General features: G+C 47.4%; 1 protein-coding gene and 1 long non-coding RNA gene across 4 annotated transcripts in view; both read left to right on the top strand.

Annotated features, from left to right (window-relative positions):
• Nucleotides 1-1,475: 1,475 nt before the first annotated feature.
• SUFU (SUFU negative regulator of hedgehog signaling) overlaps nt 1,476-19,396 on the top strand; it is a 96,646-nt gene continuing 78,725 nt past the window's right edge. For all 3 annotated transcript variants that reach the window (XR_008466967.1, XM_054205217.1, XM_054205219.1), the window contains exons 1-2: nt 1,476-1,784; nt 8,794-8,928. Coding sequence is in view for 2 of the 3 variants with exons in the window: in XM_054205217.1 (XP_054061192.1) it covers nt 1,603-1,784; nt 8,794-8,928 (317 nt within the window). In the remaining variant the exon portion in view is untranslated. The remainder of the gene's footprint in view (nt 1,785-8,793; nt 8,929-19,396) is intronic.
• Nucleotides 4,476-4,961, top strand: LOC128911025 (uncharacterized). The gene is made up of 2 exons (XR_008466972.1): nt 4,476-4,619; nt 4,776-4,961. It is a non-coding gene; the product is annotated as an uncharacterized LOC128911025 (long non-coding RNA).

The raw sequence follows: 19,396 nt of genomic DNA on the forward strand, positions 1-19,396 counted from the left end.
TGGTCTCATCTCAGATATTCACCACTCACCTAGTGTAAAAGAGGGGGTTTTTTTGTACGATAGGATGGAGCGGTTTAAATTATTTCCAGATCGGTATGGTAACACCTCAGTAAATGCCATGAGAGACTAATTACTCGTGTATTAAGCCAACACCGCATTTCATAAATGACTCTGTTATGATCTTCTCGGTTGACTGTAATTGACACAAAATTGTCACAAAAAGTAGTATCACAGTAATGTGCCAAATGAAATATTGTTGGTTGTGAGCGGTGATCCAAGAGAATACCAACTGCTCACCTCCTTTCTCGGTGGATAGTCCTTTGTTTTTCTAATTGCCAGCTTCTTGACTATATGTGATCTCCTAAAAGGTATGTTGTGACCACTGATTTTAGAATAAACTCTCAGCTATTTAAAAGAGAAACGCAACAAGCAGGAACACTTGTCCTATCCTCTCAGCACTCTATAGCTCATTTTTTTCTCTATGCTGATTAAAAAGCAGGACACTGCTCTAGCAAAGTTGTGTAGGACTACTGTGAGTCCTATGCGAGCTCACACATACGTACAAGGCTTTGCAGGACCTCAGATGTGGCTCAGGAATGAGCCAGATCTTCAGTGTGCTCAGTACGCAGATTAAGATCCTCGATCTTGAACTTCACCCACTTTGCATTGCTTTGCAGCTGCCTCTGAGGTACCTACAAACACACAAAGGTGCATGGGGAGAATAAAGGCGCTATGAAGACTGGAGAAGGGGTAAAAATAGCTGCGACAAGAGCTGTAAGAGCGGTAGTGAAGGAGATAAGGCTGTTAGCTGGCCATGTCTCGGAGCACAGCCATGGTCCCACAGAACCACAGGGTTACGAGCAGCAGGGAGACGAGAGCCAAGCCTTGCACTCAGCCCTGCTGCGCGGACCGACGAACCGCTGCCACTTACAGCCTCGCTCCTTCAGCTAACACTGACACAGCCTTGAGAGCCCCTGCTGGGGGCGGCTGCGGCCAGGGAGCTGCCCCAGGACGGGCCCTACCCTGCCCTCAGCCCCCTGGGCCAGCCGGGGCCTGGGCAGGCGCCCGCCAGGCCCCGCTCAGACCTCCCGCCCGGGCGCTGGCCGGGCCTCTCACCGCCCCCGATGCTGCTCCACGGGGACCCCTCCTCTTCCCTCAGGCCCACCCCGGTGCCGGTACCCTGCTGCCCGCCCCGGACCCCTCCTCCCGCCGGCGGTTCCCCGCTCAGCCCCGCGGCCGCTCTGCACCGCGCTCCACTCAGCGCCGGGCCGGCTCCCGCCGCCACCGCTAGAGGGCGCTGTGGCGGCGCGGCGTGGAGGGGGGCGGGAAGAGGCGCGGCCGCACCTCCGCGCTGCGCGCCGCCATTGGCCGACCCGCCGCGTCACTCATGGTCGCCCGGGCAGCGGGGCCCGCCCCCTCCTCCCGCAGCGCCGCGCCGCGCCGCGCAGCGCCGCTTGGGCCGGGCCGGGCCGGGCCGGGTGCGCGTCGGGCCGGGAGCGGAGCGGAGCCGGACGGAGCCGGGACGGGCCGAAGCCAGCCGGGACGGGACGGGGCAGGGCAGGGCGGGACGGGACCGGACCAGCCGCCTCCGCCGCGCCGGACATGGAGGGCGTGCGGCCTGGCGGGGGTCCCCCCGCCGGCGGGCCGAGTTCAGGCTCCGGCTCTGGCTCCGGCTCCTTCCCGTCGCTTTTCCCGCCGGGGCTGCACGGTATCTACGGCGAGTGCCGCCGCCTCTACCCCGACCAGCCCAACCCGCTTCAGGTCACCGCCATCCTCAAGTACTGGTGAGGCGGCCGGGGCTGCGGCCTGGAGGGGACCGGGGGCCTTGTGTGGGGCTGAGGGCGAGCAGTGGGGCCGGGGACCTTGTGTGGGGCTGGGGGTGATGTGGGGTCAGTGGCTTTGTGTGGGGCTGGGGGGAGAGCAGTGGGGCCGGAGGCCTTGTGTGGAGCTGGGGGGAGAGCAGTGGGGCCGGAGGCCTTGTGTGGGGCTGGGGGGAGCAGTGGGGCCGGGGGGGCCTTGTGTGGGGCTGGGGGTGATGTGGGGTCAGGGGCCTTGTGTGGGGCTGGGGAGGAGTAGTGGGGCTGGAGACCCAGTGTGGGGCTGGGAGAGGGCAGTGGGGGACCTTTTTTGGGGCTGGGGGGGAGCAACGGGGCCAGGGGCCTTGTGTGTGGCAAGTGAGTAGTGGGGTAGGGGAAAGCTTGGGGGCAGCAATGGGGCTGGGGATGCTGCATCGGGTGGAGGCAGTGGGGCTGGGGAGGGTTGCAGCAAGGGGAGGAGGACTGAGGGTTGTGAACTGAGTTTGGGATGAGATGGAAGAGGTTTTGGGGGTGTGCAGTGGGTCTGGGGGAAGAGGTATTGGGGATGTCATCTGGTGCTTGGGAGGTGTATTTGGGTGGTTTCCTGTGGAGGATGTACTGGGAATAGAAGGAAGCCTTAGGGAGGGATGCACTGGAGACAGGAGGATGTATTGGAGCTTTTGGCGTGATTTGGAGCTGATGAGGGCCTTGGCTGGGGCACGTCATGGGAAAAGGGAGCCTGTGTTACTCAGTGGAGGGGTTCCCACAGAGGGTGGGTGGCTGGCTGGAGTTTCCTCTCCTGAACAGGAGGCACAAGGTCTCTCTTCTGGCCTGGAGCTTGGCGTTTGAGTATCGCCAGCATTAACCAGAGTGAACCTCCATTCAGGCCCCCAAGCTGGATGCATGCCGTGTGTGTACCCATAAAACTTACGGGGCAGAGCCAGCTTCTGTTGCCCTTGTGTAGCCATGTGTTATCGCAGACTGCAAATCGGCTGTTTATCATCTCTGCTGACACAGTGTCTGACACCAGTAACAGCCGTTGTTTATGTGGGAGAGTGGCATGAAGGAAGTACTTGGATGTTTAGCTATGGAGATAAGTGTGTAACTGTGCGAAGAGGAGTTCCTTTTGCTTTTTACTATCACTTTGCTGCTCAGCCCCCTCTTCTGGGCCTAATGAACGTGATCAGGTCACCCCCGAGTGTTTGATGGACCGGGCATTGACCAGTCCCCACTGCAGCACTTCGGAAAAGTTTAGTAAATGCTCAACTTCTTTATTTACAGTTCGTTTTAACCTGTATATCTCTACCTGTTTGAGACCTGAGCGACAGCAGAATAATATCCTCCCTGTGTTCTGCTCTGACAGCCAAGGTATGGCTGTTGTCTTCCAAAGAAGTGTTGTTTTAAAAAACATGGGTTTTGCGGTTCTAGCAAGACATATATGTCTGTTAGCCTTTATGGCTTAGGTGTTTTTGTTGTCCTTAAACTGACACAGTGGGCCAAAATAAGATGTTGCAAATCTGAGACCTCAAAATACAAATAACTTCTTAATCATCTCTCTGGGTCAGTGCTGCAGTACTTCGGCAGTGGTCTGATCAGTCTGTTTTTACACCTATTTCTAATCTTAGATATTTAAGCTTGATGAGTTTCCAGTCACCTTGATTTGGGAGTCAGCACTTCTTTTCCATCAACAGCTTAAAACAATATTGACTAGAGTGATGGTAAGATTTGTGGGATACAGGGAGATTTAAGTTTATAATGGAGAATGGCAAAGACCCTTGTTTGGGAAGAAACCTTGCTGCTTGTTTGCTTAAGGGGTTGGTTAGGGCTTCACTGCAATTGGAACTCAAACACTAGAAAAACTGCTGTTGGCAGCGATGGTTGGTCGCAAGCAAGAAGTAATGTGAAGGCCTGTTTATCCTGGCATTTTCTACTTAACGGTTCTTCCTACTGTCAGCTCAGCCGGCAGCAAGAGCCAAGAGCTTCGCTCATAGAAATCAGAGGTGGATTTCTTACTGCTGTCCTGTGCAAGAAATTCTCATGTGAGGTCTAGCCTATGTGTACAGTACAGGTACCTGCTCTCCCTTTGATAGCAAAGTTGGCAAAATTCAGAGGTTGGTTTTGCTGAAATCTGGTAGAATGATTTCTGCCACTGCGTACTCTCCGCTAGTCTGTACTGCTCTGCCGGAGCTGCCAGCTATTAGTTGGTTTAGATTAGAAGAGGAAATTGCTGAACAAAGTTCCCTGCCTTAGGAGAAATATTGTAACGCTAATCAGCTTTTAATTATATGTATCAGTTTCCCTATGGTTAACAGCAATTTTTTTTGTTCAGGGAGCAGGAGTTATATTCTTGGGCTTGCACGGCAGAGCAGATCCTCACTTCGTAATGTTGGAGAATCTGCAGAACCACATACCTATTAAATGAAGGGGTTTAGTTGTGTTGATTATTTCATGGAACTAGTCTTTTTTTAAATGCTATTTGCATATCTTGGGAGAGAGTTTGTGATTGCAGTCGGAACTCCTTGGAAGAGTTCCTGGCTGTATGTATAAAGGCCATGCACTGAGAAGGAGTTTCTCTGTGTTGATATCCCCTTTTATTTTTAAAATGTGGTTGCGTGAAATATCTTGGTGCATAGAATTGCTGGTGAAAAAACAAATTTGTACTTTCCTTTGTGGCAGGTTTTGAAATAGGCAGAATTCAGGCTGGACTGTTGGTTTTTTCATCACCTGACTCGAATTTAGGCCGTGTACTCAAAAACTAGCACCCCGACCTGTGGTCTGCAGCCACTTGGGGATCACAGACTACTTCTGCAGGGTTGTCAAAAGGTAGCTATGAAAAGCAGTCCTGTTGTCAGCTGCTGGGAAGCAGCTACAAACAATCCACTAAGGACTTTTTGGGGTGAATGGATTGGAAATTTTGCAATTTTTTTCCCATTGTGGAGCTGTTTTCTCTCTGCCTACTTCGCGCTTCTCCTTCCACAGAAACTTCAGAGTGCTCTTAACATCAGTCAAAAGAAGACGCTCAGTGCAGATGCAAATACTGGGTTTCCCCCGAGGCTGCCCTTCTTGCTCCTGAATGAGCTCCATGAATAGAGAATGTAACAAATTTGTACTGTACCTCTGGCTTTGAAGTTGGGCTCTTCCTAATAAAATCCTCCAACGCTTCCAGTTCTTTGTGTGAATGCATGTACTGATATGTAGATTGTGATAGAAGGTCGAACCCTGCAACGGCGGCTGTGGGCGGGAGGATGTACCACAGCAGGCATTAGCGGTGCTCAACTAGTTAGCGTAGCAGCGAAACCTGCCACTGAAACTGGATAAAAATCTGTGCTGACTAGCCTTTGCTGAGCATTATTGCCATGGGTACATTACTAGCTGTGCTCCAGGTAGCTGGTTTGAAGCTAGTGCTGGATGCTCTTGCAGTCGCAGTGGTTTCAGGACAGGTATATGGCGTGGCTGTGTATTTTTCAGAATTTAATTTATCACTGCTGCAGGCTTTTTGTCTGACTCTCTTCCAAGCTTACCAGATTTGTCAGGCAGTATGGATGGTCTGTCTGGGTTGTCATGCAGCGTGTAAACTGGTGGGTAGCTAACTTTGTCTGGGTCTGCTCTAGGCGGGACAGAGCTCGGCTCCCCTGAGCTGGCTGGTGCCGCATCCCTGGTGCCAGGTAGTGCCATCCTGTGGGTCCCCGGAGAGGCTTGGCCTTTGGAGAGAAGTGCGGGATTGCTGGCAGGAGCGAGGGAGAGTGCAGTCTCGGCAGGACTTGCTCCCTGCCTACATCAGACCTGACGAATGCGTTTGGGTAGCCCTGGGGAGGAGCGTGCTGGCGGAGCAGTCCCCGTCCTGAAAACAGGCAGTCTAAGGGTTTGTCTTGCGCGTTGTCAGTGTCAAAGTGCCTGCGTCAGCAGTGTTCCAGTGTGAGTTGTTTGACATGTAAGGTGTTATTAAACCCAGTTTGGAAGCAGGTTTTGTGCCTGTGGGAGATGCTTGTTGCTTACCAGGTGAAGGTGTTGTCCCTTCATTGTAAACCCTACACATCTGCTCTGACCACTTGCTAATCTCTCACACTGGTTTGCTGGTCAGCATATTGACCGCTGGAGTCTTCCTGGTCAGGTAACTTTGAATAATTGTGGGTGGCTGCTGCTGTTCACTGCCACTCCCTGGGGGTGAGTGACTCTCCCGCTGGAATTGCTTCCATCTGGCTGCTTCCATCGTGGATCCGGGAGTTACTGCTGTGGGGAGCCTGAGCACTGGCTGCGGTGTCAGTTCCATGCTCTGAATGGGTATCTACAGCAGAGATCTCAGACAGCCTCCAGCATGACCTGGTGCCAGTGAGGAGGAATGGAAAGGCAGGTGGAGATGTGGTGTGTTGGGGAGACTTGTTTTTTCTGACTGTTTCAATCTATCACTAACCTTCAAGAATGGATTTTCCCAGGCTGCCACTGAGATTCAAACTCTGCTTCATCCCAGGGTCTAACGTGCGTTCCCCATGCTTGCTCATCAGTTTGCTTTTTATGCTGTAAAGATGATACCTGTCATGTAAGAAGGTTGTGTAATTCTGACTTAGCCCTTGCCAATGGACCTCAGTGCCATTACTGGGGGTGGCATGCTCACCCCCTCTTCCTGCCCTGGTATCCTGGGCTGCATCCTTGACTGACCCTATGGGAAGCTGGAGATGGCCTGGAGCTACCGTGATGGCCTTATGTGACTTAAGAGGTGGGAAGCTGTCCTAGGGAAAGTCACTCATGTTAGATAACCCTGCTTTGCCTTTTTTTTTCCTGCAGCAGTGGGAGGGGGGCAGCAGAGCACACTTGTGGGAGAGCCCATAGGCCTTTTAATAAAATAAGCTGATATATTACTTTGTATGGGCTTGATAAGGTTGGTCAGCAGGAGGTGGACAGAGGATTTCAAGTAGTGTATCACTGTCACTAGAAATCTGCAAAGAGTATGTGGGCGTCTTCTGGAAACAACAGGAAACCTGCTCTCATGGACCTTCCTGGCACCGTTATTTCCTGCAGGCGATAAACTCGGGGAGTCCCCATGTGCATTAACTCTTCTCGGAGCTCACCCTGGAAAGCACTTTCTTAAAGGTGCTTTGCATGTCAGCTCGACCGGGTGCTGGCCTCTTGCCAGAGCGATGAGCTACCAGCAAGGGTTGGATCCATCTGTCCAGCCATGGTGACTACTCCTCTGGAGAATCTCCTGTGGAGATACCCAGGTGCTGCAGCTCTGTGGCGAAGCTGATGCGGCATTGCGAAGTGACTTTTGAGCACCTTGGTTTTGCAATGCCAGCTACCCCAGCTCTGAAAACCCCTGTTTTCTCAACGGTCTTTTCTAAATGAACTTCCAGAAGTTGCTGCACTCGGTGAACGTGATCTAGGGGTAATTGTGCAAGGTCAGGGTTAAACCTCTTCTGCGCTGATTGCCTGTTTTCTGAAGCCAAAAGGTGTAACTCCGACTTTACAACCAGCAGCCTGGTTACACTCCTGCCTGAGGACTGAAATGATTGTCAGAGTTTCCTCTCTGCTGCCTTGGAGCATCACTCTCACATGTGACTCTGAGGAGGGTGCTGGCCTTAAGTGCAATAATGGCAATTAAGCTTTGCTGTTTCATCAACCCAGAGCTTCCTTGGTGAGGCAAGGTACGAAATCTTTGTGTGTGAAGCACAAATACTTCCAAGAGGCACGGAGCAGTGGTAGTGGGCTAGCAGCCTGGATGCTGGGAAAGCATTTCTTGCCAAGCCTGCCAGTGTTTAATATAAGGCAGTGGTGCTTTAATCAGGGAACAAAACTGAGGCGCTCAAATGCTTTTTGTGCAGCGGTTGTGGCGTGCATAATGACGATACACAAACCCCCGGGGCTAGCAGGGGAAGCACAGGCATGCCTTGCAACCTGCAGGTGATAAGAGTCGGGGTCTGAACAGATAATGCAGATGAGGGAAATTAATGTGTAATAAGTTGTTTGAATGAAGGGGGTCATCTTAGTTTTGATTTTCTTGTTTGGAGCAGTTGAGAGTATTTTACTTGAAGAAAAAGTGAATTGGAGGCAGGAAACAGTTAAACAGCTGCTCAGGCTATTCCGTAAATGCTTATGGTAGGTGGTTTGATGTCTTGTCTCTTCTTGCTCGCTTCTACCTGTGTGTCTTCTGATTGACGGGGCGAACAGCGAGTAAAAGTCTAGCACGTCCCTTCCTTTGGACAGGAGCTGACCTGCCTCTGCATGGGCAGACGCGAGGGCAAGTGGCAGGAGCAGGGTGCTGTGCTGCCCCTGCGAGCGCACCAGCCTCCCCACCTTGTGCTGGGAAGGGTGGCCACAGGTTTTGGCGGCCACTGCTCAGTGTAGTCAGGCTGTGCTGCGTTGACTTTTAAGTAATGTTATTTTAAGGAACCCGTTCTAATGTTGAAGCAGAGGCTGCAATGATGCTTTTTACTCATTCTTGATTAATGCAGCTAGTGTATTTTTCAAGTTCTGGTGCTAATTTTTCTGAATCAATGTTTTTCTCCTCCACTACTTTAACTGTCATGTTTACGTTCAGAAGTATGGATTACTCTCCTCAAAACTTAGCCATTTCAAATTCTGCTTTGAGGAATAGCGTCAGGTTTTTGGTTTTTTTTAATTGAGGTATGTGACTCTGGACTGAATTAAGAGCTTGCAGTGCAGTTACAGCTATTGCTCTTCTAGTACAATTTTCCAGTTTTCTTTGTGCTTTGTGGAAGCTTTAATATGATTTTCCAGAGATTTTTATGCTTTAACATTAAAAACATTATAGTATGTTGCATACATGCACTTTGCCTTGTGCTTGAAGCTTTCTGGACTTAACCCAACCTTTCTCCTCAATTTTTTTTTTTTTTTAGTGGTAACTTGAACATGCTAATTGCATTTTTGTCACTAACTATGTTTTAAAGCAGGTCTTTGTACAGCCCCTTGTAGCACCTGTGAAGACTTCCCATTTGTCTTGAATAACCTAACTTACCTAAGAATCTTTCTGGTTTTAATGCAGGTTGGGAGGACCTGATCCTCTGGACTACGTTAGCATGTACAGGAACCTGGGAAACCCAGCGCTGAATGTTCCTGAGCACTGGCACTACGTCAGCTTTGGGTTAAGTGACTTGTATGGAGACAACAGAGTACATGAGTAAGTGTCACTGAAGTTCTGTTGCTGCATGTTGTGTTTTGTGTTACATTTTGGGAGACAATAGGTAAAACCCTGTCCTGCTGTTCATACTATTTGAACAGCTGGTTTTTGCCTGAGAATACCCTAGCCTTGGTCTCGTAAGGGGTGACGTATCCCTGTTCTTGGATGTAGAATTACTACTATGTTCCCCTCTGCAGGCTTTGAATGCAGTATCTTTCTTTGTTAGTGTTAAATTGAGTTACTTTGTTTTAGGTTGTTTTTTTTTAAACTGGTCGGGAAGCCATGTTTTTGTTGTTGTTTTTTTTTAATAGAATGTCTTATTGTGTTTTTCACTCTTGGTAGTCTGTTATGGTCATATGCTTAAATCCTGACCCCTCCCTGTGCGTGTTAAATGCCTTCCTCTGGAAAACTGCTGTAAGGGCATTTTTCCTCTTGCTGGCACAGCAGTGTTACTGTCAGCGGACTGCCACCCCAGTGGCTGCTGTATAAATGCTGGTCTGTGTAACAGAAGCATAACATTCTAATTGTTTGACTGTCTTTTCTCCAGTAATTAAATTATTATCTTAGCTTGTCGGTATGGATGGTCTTTAGCAGGCATTTTATATTAGACAAGGCAAGCAGCGTGGTCTAACCTTATTCCTGTCTTTCTTTTACTGACCTTATTCGTTAACTCCAGTTGAAGTGAGTAGCAGTAGCCAAGCTGTCATGATCTTGAGGCTGTGAACGCAGCCTTTTAACTAGCCAGAAATGGCAGGTTTCTTCTGTCACTGTTTAGTGAAACTGTATTTGTGCTGTTTTATAGTTGCAGGGTAAATGTCCGTGATAAATGGTGCAGCAAAGGCCCCAGTTTGTTCACACAAGCTTTCCCTCTTTTGTCTTGGTTAAGATTCAGCCACCAGTTTTTTTCACCCAGGTGCTTCTTTTGCAAGAGCAGTGGTCAGGCAGTTTCTTTAACCTTACCCATGTCCTCCAGGCAGTTTCTCATGTTTGTGGTTTTTCAGAAGACAAGTCTCTGAAGACTGGAGTTTATACAGGACCCTAGTGTCACAGAGAGCTGCCTGGGGCATTTAACCAACACATCTACTCGCAACAAACCCCAGTCATTAGTTGCTGGGGCAGAGGAAAGGTAGGGCAAGTGAAAGAAATGAAGAGAAATGAAGTTTAAAGTTTCTCTCCCTCGCTTCTACAAGAGACTGTACCATGGACATGCAGGCCTTCATGTGGTGCCTTTGTTCTCAGATCATATCTCATCTTTGCCACTGAAAATCTGAGGTTACCAAGATTAGGTAACTTGTGTTTGCCCACCTTATTTTGATGGGATTTTGGAGAGACTGAGTGCTGTGCTGACTTCTTCTCTCTGGTGACTTGTCAGCCTGAGGCTGGTGAGAATATTCTCTTGGTGAGGCTCTTTCCTGGTGGTTTTGGGTGAAAGCAGGGAGTGGATATGAGGGTCTCGGCTGAAGACATGAAGAGTGATGTGTTTTTATGAATGAAGCAGCAAACTATGTAAGGACATGGCCTCCTTGACCCTGGCACGTGCTCTGTCTTCTCACTCTCAGAACCTGTCTGATAGACCAGAAGCTTGTTCTTCTGTAGTGGAAAACTTGGGGGTGAAGGAGTGAAAGTATCTCACAGGTGGAATGTCACAACTTTAAATAACTTCCTGGCACGAGACCTCCTAACTCTTCATACTGTTATGCGGTTTGGTATGGAAATTTGAATTGAGATAATGGAATGTGCATTTTGCTGGTTGTAGGGCGCAGGGATTAGCCCCTCATCTCTGGGCATAGACTGAAGGAGATTTCCAAGGCCTGCTGCGTGAAGCAGGAGCAAAATCCCTGAGTGCCTTGTGTGTACGTTAGCCTGGGAGGAGGCTTAGCTGGTGTGTGTTGGCTGTCCCTAGCACTGCACTGCTGGAGGCTGGGGGAGCTGGGCAGTACAAGCAAATAGCAAGCCCTCATTGCTGTGCTGCTTTGGGGATGTTGGCTGCAACCTCTTGAGCACAGGCCTGCACAGATCCATCAAAGTGATTTCCGTGTTCTGGATGGATACCTGTGCGTGTTTCCCTTCTCTGTGTGGCTGGAACAGCATTCCTGGCTCCAGAGCAAGGTGTCCCTGTGTCACTTGCCCTGAGATGTTCAGCTGCCTGCAGTCTGTCGCCTTTGTTGTGGCCTCATTCTTGAAGCTACAAAACTTAATACTACACATGCTGTCAAGAAGGCTGTCTCTACCTTTATGGCGAATAGTCTTAATATACAATTATGCCTGTGATAAAGCTGTCAAAACCTACACATCTCTTAAACGCTAAAACTGAAGTTCCCACCTGGTAGACAAGCACTGTAGACAGGCAGAGAGAAGATTTTCAAAGGAGCTTAGCACCCACCACCAATTCTTGCTCCCAACAGCAGTTACTTTTTGCTAATTACTCTTGAAACACCACTGCCACATGAACTGCACATCATCAGACCAGCACTGGGTGCTCACTGCAGGAATGTAGTGATTTTCCTGAGCACTCCATAGGCTCTCGTTTTCCATCAGGGAATTTAATAAAGCCCTCATTTAAGAAAAAGAGTATCAGTGTCTTTGTTGCTTGAAGGACTGTGGGATTCTGCTGTCGCAGGTAAAGTGTGTTGGTGGGAGCGTGGAGTGACAGGGGAGTTGTTTAAATCTTTGGAATATTTCCACCACCAGTTGAACTCTGCTCAGTTGCCCTGGCCTCTCGAGATAGGGGTTGGTTTGTGGGGTTTGTGTTTGTTTCCCAACTCTCTCCACAAAGAGTGCGGAGCTGGTCGTGCTTGTGTCAGCCAGAAAGGTTCCTATATTTGGGATGTGCTTCCATGACCTTTCTGTCCTTCATCCTTTAGAAAGGGAAGGATAATACACTGTCAAAGGCCAGTTTCGTCTCTCAGCTTGACTTTGGGTAATGGACAGCTTTTTTCTCATGGACCTCTTCTGGTGATATAGTACGATCTAGACCAATTATAATGCAGTATTAAATGAAAAGGACTTTTTGATTTTGGGTGAACCAAAACCGAATTGGAGGCCCCTATATTTTTATTTATAATGGAATAGCAAACAGATGTAGCAAGTAACGTGAAAATGTTGACTTTAATTTATATTTTTTAATAAGAACCTGAAAAGTCTGAAGTGGAGTCTGTGCCTCCTTGTTGACAGATTTATTTTCAGTTAAAGCAGCACTATTTCCTGCTCTGCTTAAATATCAGCTATTCTCTGCTTACAGAATTGGTCTGGTTTTAAGAGTCCATGGAATAAGATGGAAGAAATCTAAGAATTTCAAATGGGGAAACCTTTTTCATTTAAAACCACTCGGTGTTTCATGGTATAATCGCAACCATGACACCAGCTGTGCTGGGCTGATCACTCTAAAAATCCGAAATCATGACGTCATGACAGCGTTAGGGAACCGCAGGCCTTTCAGTGGGATTTCATGCCAAGTTGCTTGCATGGAAATAAGTCTCTCCAGTCGAGCATGTTGCACAACTTGAGTGGCAGCAGAAATTCTTCCGAGACGTTTTTGCAAGTTATTCTCTGTTTTTAACTTTCTCTATCTACTTTAAAATCAAAACCGATGTGTAACTCCTTGAGTCTATTCAGCAGGGTTAAAGCAGAGCCTTTTTTTGGACTGTTCTGGCTCTCTGAAAGAAAGGCAGTGTCCTGCAGCAGTGAGTGCATGTGTAGCATGTGAGCACGCTGGCAGGGAGTGTCTGGTCGGTGTGGCTGTGGGACAGGAGACACAGGTCCTAATCCCTTTTCCACCCCTTGCTGGCAGCTACTGCCCGACAGCAAAATCAGCAGCAGGGAACGTGTCCCCATGCATCTGTGCAAAACGTGGTGCCTCAGCTGGCAACTGCAGATTCATGCTCCGATGCCAGGCTGTCATCATGGCCAGGGCACGGACACCTCCTCCTTCCTGTGGTTCCCAGGCGTGATGGTGACTTCTGCTTGCATGGAGAACGGGTACCTGAGGAAGGCAATGCCAGCCAGCTTCAGCTACTGCAGTGCCACGGTGTGCTCCAGCCCTGAATTGTGCTGGCGCAGGGGTTTGCAGGGCTGTCTGGAGAGCTGGGAAGCGATGTGTGTTTCCACCAGACTGACTTCTCTCTCCAGTTCGTTGTGAAGCCAAGGCTGAATCTCCAGTTAACTGCTCCTGTAGTTTGAGTGCGCGCCCTTTTTGTTAGCAGTTTAAGAAGTGCATGGAAAGTGAAAACCATGATGCAATAGAGTTCCTGAAAACCTTGAATAGTCTTATTTGTATTAAAATTGGAAGGTTGTAATTCAGAGCCACAATAGAAAGCAAAACTTAAATTATGGCTAGGTTAAGAGATAAGATTTGTATTTGTGGCCTTCCCACATTCTGAGAAGAAACATGCCAACTGTGTTTTGATGTTTAGCTTTTTATGCAAATTCCAGTAATTGAGTTTCCTGATCTACACAAACTTCATATTGACAAGGGTGGTGGTTTTTGTTTTGTTTTGTTTTTTTCCTGGCAGCTAGCCAGGAGCCGAAGCGCAGCATCCCATTTGCATAAAACCAAAGAGATTACAGCTGCCTTCATCTCTAATACAGATGCAGGGTACCACCCGCAGAGACAACAGGTTCCAACTTGCTGTGGTCCTTTTGATTTGCGCTACTTACCATTTGGATCCGGAGGGAGCGGTGCATGCCGGGATAACGTGTTGTCTCTGTGGGTGGTGCCTCCCTATTAAAGGTGAGGGTAAGCATGAGCCTTTCAAGGTCTCCAGTCCAGCTTGTGCTCTGCTTGCTTGTATAGATCCTCTGAATGACCTTAACTTGTAAAAGGGCAAGGATGCTTGTTAGAGCTGGGAAGAAGAAAAAGGAGTGCAAAACTGGATCAGGTAACAAATGCAAGGCTTGCAGAGGGGTGGATGTTTTCTGGAAGGCTTTTTCCAAGTATGAAAGGAGTTTGAAAAGAGTATTTAGAAAATAGCCTGAAAGTTGGAACGAGTGCTCCCTTTCTTTTGAGTGCGTGCTGGCTTCTCCTTTGAGCCTGCATGAATGTAGGATGGAGTGGTGCTGACAGCTGTCACTTTAGTGGCCTCTTAGTTCTGTAGCCTTTCATAAATGTAAAAGCTCGCTGCCCTCAACTTGCCAGCCTTTAGCCTTAAATTTTGGTATTTAATGGGTCCCTAAGTGCTTTATAAGCCACATGCCTAAAGCACGGCTGAAATACTACACCAAACTCCAAGGTGACAGTGAATGCTTTTAAAATGGTGGAAACTGACTCTGCCCCTCTTTGTTTTCATGAAAATGCAATAAAATAAAGGCCCTTTGGGAAGACAGTAAATTAGAGAGGGGTGGTGTTAGTTGTGGATCCATATTTTAGATAAGATTTTGAAGCAACTTTTATAGAGTTCAGCATCGCTGTCTTGGAGAGATGAAAGATCAGGGCCAAGTTGTATGGGGCTTTGAGCAACCTGGTCTAGTGGAAGGCGTCCCTGTCCATGCCAGGGGGGTTGGAACTAGGTGATGTTTGAGGTCTCTTCCAACCCAAACTATTCTATGATTTTATTAAATCATTTTAGTGTGGGAATTGAGCATGAAGTTCAAGGAAAAATATCAAAAACCCAAGGTTTTCTTCCACCTTTCACGGTGTCCACTTTGTATCAAGTGTGGGATTGAAGCATACTTCATGCAGAAGAACCTGAGCACTTTCTTGAAGAATAGTACAGACATACAAATGCTTCCCTCATCCTCATTTTGTTTCACTAGGCAATTAACCCTGAAGTCAAAGGACACCTGCTGTGTCAGGGCTGGCAGCTTGGTAGGAATTTCAGCGCATGGAATACAGAAGTGACTGAGTTTTGGGGACAGATCCTGAAGTTGAGGATTGGGAAATAGTGGTTCTGCTCCTGGATCAGACTTTTGTGAGGTGTGACTGATGGGTCGGTTGTGGGGAACAGGCACCACAGCAATGAAATTCTGGAGATTTACAGTCCCTGAGGAGCTTCTTCCAGGTCTCCATATCTTCCTGCTTCATGTTGCCACAGCTTCATGTGTGGGAATTGAGCTCTAGACAGTGCACTGAAGAAATATTTCTTTTGTGTACTGTTGCTGGAGGTGGACTATCTGCCCCAGCTAAAGGGAATGACATGGAAGAGGACATTGGGAATATCAGTTTAGGAAGCAGGTACAAGAGCACGTACTTGGAGGAGGGAGAGTCCAAGATGAGCACTATAGTCTCAACTTCCTTTTTCCTCCTAGGCCTCATGTTTGTCTATCACAGATTGACCCCAAATGTAATGCTTATTTTTCAAGTTGGTCTTTTTTCTGAGACAGAGGGGAGAGGAAGGTTCATGACAGAGTGGGAAGGGAGAGGCCACAGAACTAGGGAGTTCTGTGACAAAAAAGTATTTCCTTTTAATGATAGCTTATTTGAGAATCCATCAGAGTTGAAATGAGCGGTTTAGTTGGCAGGGGGACAATAAGATCTGGGTTTTTATAATGGATTTGTCTTGTGGTTGGATTTTTTTCAGGTCTATAAAGGTATGAGTTAGACTGAGCTTTTCCTGAAATGAGGGTACTTTTAGCAGTTTTCAGCTCTGTGGATTCTCTGGTGTCTAGAAATACAGTTGTGCTTCTACTGAAACTTGTTTCTTGGGAGTGCCTGTAGATCCTTCTCTTCTGGGCTGGCTGCTTGTTTCTGCCTGCTTTGTAGAAATGTGGTATTTGGGGACAACTCTTCTTTAGAAGGACTTGATTGAATTTGACCAATGAGTTCAAAAATTGTTGGGACATTTTAAAGAAGCACATGCACAAGTGTGATCATGTAAGGTTCAATTCCCTGTCTCCCAGGCAAAAAACAGTTAAACCAAGCGTCATGCCTATTTACATGCCCCATTGACGGTGTCCCTCTGACTAAGGCAATGCACCAGGACTAAGACTTGTGTTTCTCTGCTGGAGGCAGACCTCCCTTGAAGCTATGGTCACCATGGGGAAATCTCTTTTTCCCCTCCTCCCGGGCAGAGTGCACTTGGCTTCCAAATGTCATTTGTTGGAGGTAGTTACCACCGTTAATAATGTGAAAGATGTAGGCCACCTACAGAGAGAAGTTCTCTGCGGTGTATCTGTTTGCGTGCAGAGGTTGAGGGACGAGAGCACGCTTGAACTGTGCTAGGCTCAGAATATTTTTTTTTTGTAGCATTGAAGGAAACTCGTTTAACGTTTACAGCACAGTAGTTTGATTTACAAGAAGGACTGTTTTCAATAAAAAAAAGGAAAAAGATTGGAAGTAGGTTTATAGCTGAGGGTTACTGACAGCAAGCCCCTCATCCTGTTCAGTAGCACATCTGCACGTGCATCCCGGTAGGATGGGCCTCTTGCTGCCATGCAGAGGAGGGGGCATGGTATTCAAACTGGATGATTTCTTTTTGTCAGCAGAACTTCGACATTTATGATCTTGGCATATGGGAAGAGAGCTGGCCCAAGACGGGGCTTCCTTACTCTCATCTCCCAGCTGGGTTAGTGCTGAAGGACATGGGAGAGCTTGCAGGCTCTGCCCTCCCAGCAAGTTCAGCCTGCCGGGAAGAGGAACGACTGGGGATCAAAGTTGGGTCTTCTAGTGAAAGATTGTTCTACGTGATAAAGATCTGTTTAGGATGTTCTAAAAAGCAAGAATTAAAAGATAGTGGTCTTTTTTTTTCAGTGGGACATGAAGGTAAAAGCATTTTTTGAGCTGTGTGGCCATGCTGGCGGTGAGATCAAAGGAGGGTTGACGTTTTTTATCCTTTTACTTGCTGGAATAACGATACTAACAAAATGAATGTTTGAAGAAATGCATCTGAATGCTGTTATTCAGAACTAATCCCCTTTTTTTCCTCAACGCAGATTTAGCATTGGGAACATGCCTTCCTGACTAGTACTAGAATAGTCTGTGTTCCTCGATGGGACAGTGGTTACAATTGATAACTACAAACTACCACTGGTAATAAAATGACCAATTCTATTTGAAAATTTGAGCCAATAGCTCAAATTTCTCTCTCCTAATCTGGAAACTCCATCGCAATTACCAAACTCAGCTGCCTCTCTACTGTCATCTCAATTTTCAATCAAGGCCCAATAGGCAGTGACACCAGGCTAACAAAAGAGGGCTGCAAATCTTTGGTGGTCTCCCATTCAGATGGTATTCCCTTCCTTGGACAAAGGGGTGGCTAGGGCTCCTGAGTGCCACTCTGCCTCCAGGGATGGTAAACGAGGATCGTCTGGTGGGAGGCATTTTTTGATCACTTGACAAAGCTGGGTAGATGGGATACCACCTGACAAAGGGCTGAGGTTTAAAGGAAGATTTTGCAAGGGCTCTTAAGAACAAAAAGGAAAAAAAAAAGGGCAGAAAACTGTTTTTTGCAGGATGTAAGCAGGGTGGGCGGAGGTGAAGGGAGACTCGGCCATTCTTGGGGGGCTCTGATTTAAGCCCAGAGAGTAGAGACAAGGGAAGGAGGGAAGAGTGCACAGATGGCTCATTGTTTTGTATAGCTCGGCATTCTTGCACTGCCGAAGTGAAGGGCAATTGTTTTAAAATCCCTTTTGCAAAGAGAGTTATTTGCTTTTCAGCTATCTCTTCTCATCCCTGAAGATGCAAACTGTAAACCAGAGGGGTTGGTCTTTACTGTTTTTTATTTTGGAGGGTCAGTGCTCTGTCCAGGGCCCCGGGGCAGCGACTGGGCTGTGAGGCATTGCTCCTGGGAGGGAATGGGGGAAAGAGCCTGCGCCTGGGAAATGTGCTGCAACAGCTGGGGAGAAGGCAAGAACAAAAGGATGCACACGGAAGGGCTGATGCGGAGCAGTGTCCGGCCTGGGGAACTTTACCAAAGCTATGAAATGTGGCATAAACCTGGCACATGCCTCACCTGCAATGATATCTGATGTGCAGTGTAGCTTTCTTACAGCATTTAATTTTTTTTGAGCAAATAATTAGTATAGAGAAATATTGCCATTTCTATAATGTTATTCTTTCTACTGCTCTACTTGCACGGGTGTAGCTCCTTCCCCTCCTCCCCTGTGAATTGTTGTGGCCTTTCTGGAGCAGGGGCCTTTTTTGGCATAGTCGACAAAAATAAACCATAAAGGCGGCTGTTGTTATGAATAAGGCTCAACAGGGGAATTTTACCAGTAGAACTGCAGCAATATAATTATACTGGTAGACTAGTTACAGTAAATTTCCTCATGAAGACAAGCCTTAAGTTGACATTTCCTAGCTAAGTTGAATCCATATGTATAACTTTATTACGCAAAAATAATATGTCTCTGGGCCTTGAATTCTTTTTTACCCAGAAGAGTAACATTAAGCAGAAAAGCAAAGAATTTAGTGTTCAGAGATGGATGGGGGATTTTGTGTAACGGAGCAGCTGTGATGAGCTGTACACTGAACTCTCTTACTGGGTAGGTTATTCCTTCTAAAGTGATCAGGGACGTGAGGAGCGTGTTTGTGCTTACTGCACTAAAAAGTAAGCAGTACTGAAATATGCAGTAAGCTGACGTCTCTCTCCCCATTTTACTCCTGTTTGTAAGAGAAGCTGAGCCGTTCTGTAGTTTCCACGATCGGCTTGGCTGGGATGCAAAACTATTTTGCCACTATTAAAATTTTTAGGGGTAAGCCTGGTCCCACTGAAAGGAAGCGGGGGGGAACGATGCTTTCTTTCCTCCTTTGTTTGATTTAAAGAGGCCAAGATTTATTTTATCCTTTTGGATTTTGGCTTACAGCGGATGGAGGCCATGTAACATTCACAAAGTGTTTATTTCTATAGATCAAAAATATCAGCCTCTGATTCCTACCTCTGAAAGTTTGCAACGCTTCAAAGGAACAATAGTCTTGCGGGAGAAGCTGAACACTTAAAGGCAGGTTTAAAAAAAAAAAAAAAAAAATCTATAGAGAGAGTAGACTTTTCATTGCAGCTGTCTCAAGTTTCCCTTTTGGGAGTCTTTCACCAGCAGTCTGGTGCTTTCTTTTCCCTGGAATTGCAGCTCAAACTCCAAGGGCCTTTCCCTGCCTGTTTAATTGGTTAAGTTCTCTTATGGTGCTCCTCAGTATGTTTTCAAGTGCACCCTTTACAATGAAATGAGGCTGTGTAACAGCTCAGCAAGTAGGGAAGCATCATCTTGATTTCCACAGCTAATGAAGTGAAAGATCAGGGATTGAATCACAGATCCAGCAGGGTACTTGGGTGCCTAAACCCCAATTGAAATCTGTGGGAGTTCAGGCTCCTAAATACCTTTTATGCCTCAAGCTCATTTATTGCACAGCTGAGAACTAAACTATGAGAGTCCTAAAAATGCGCTTGAGGGTGTGCTAAAGTTGTTTCTTGCATAATTTTTAACCTGTGTTCTTTAGCCAGCAGGAAACTAATGGGAGACACCAGTGTTTATGTCCTACGTAACATGTTGGAGCCCTGATCCTCGCTTGAGACTTTTAGGCAGTGCTGAAAAAAACCTA

Source organism: Rissa tridactyla, chromosome 6, assembly GCF_028500815.1.
Source record: "Rissa tridactyla isolate bRisTri1 chromosome 6, bRisTri1.patW.cur.20221130, whole genome shotgun sequence".
In the NCBI taxonomy this organism is placed as follows: domain Eukaryota; kingdom Metazoa; phylum Chordata; class Aves; order Charadriiformes; family Laridae; genus Rissa; species Rissa tridactyla.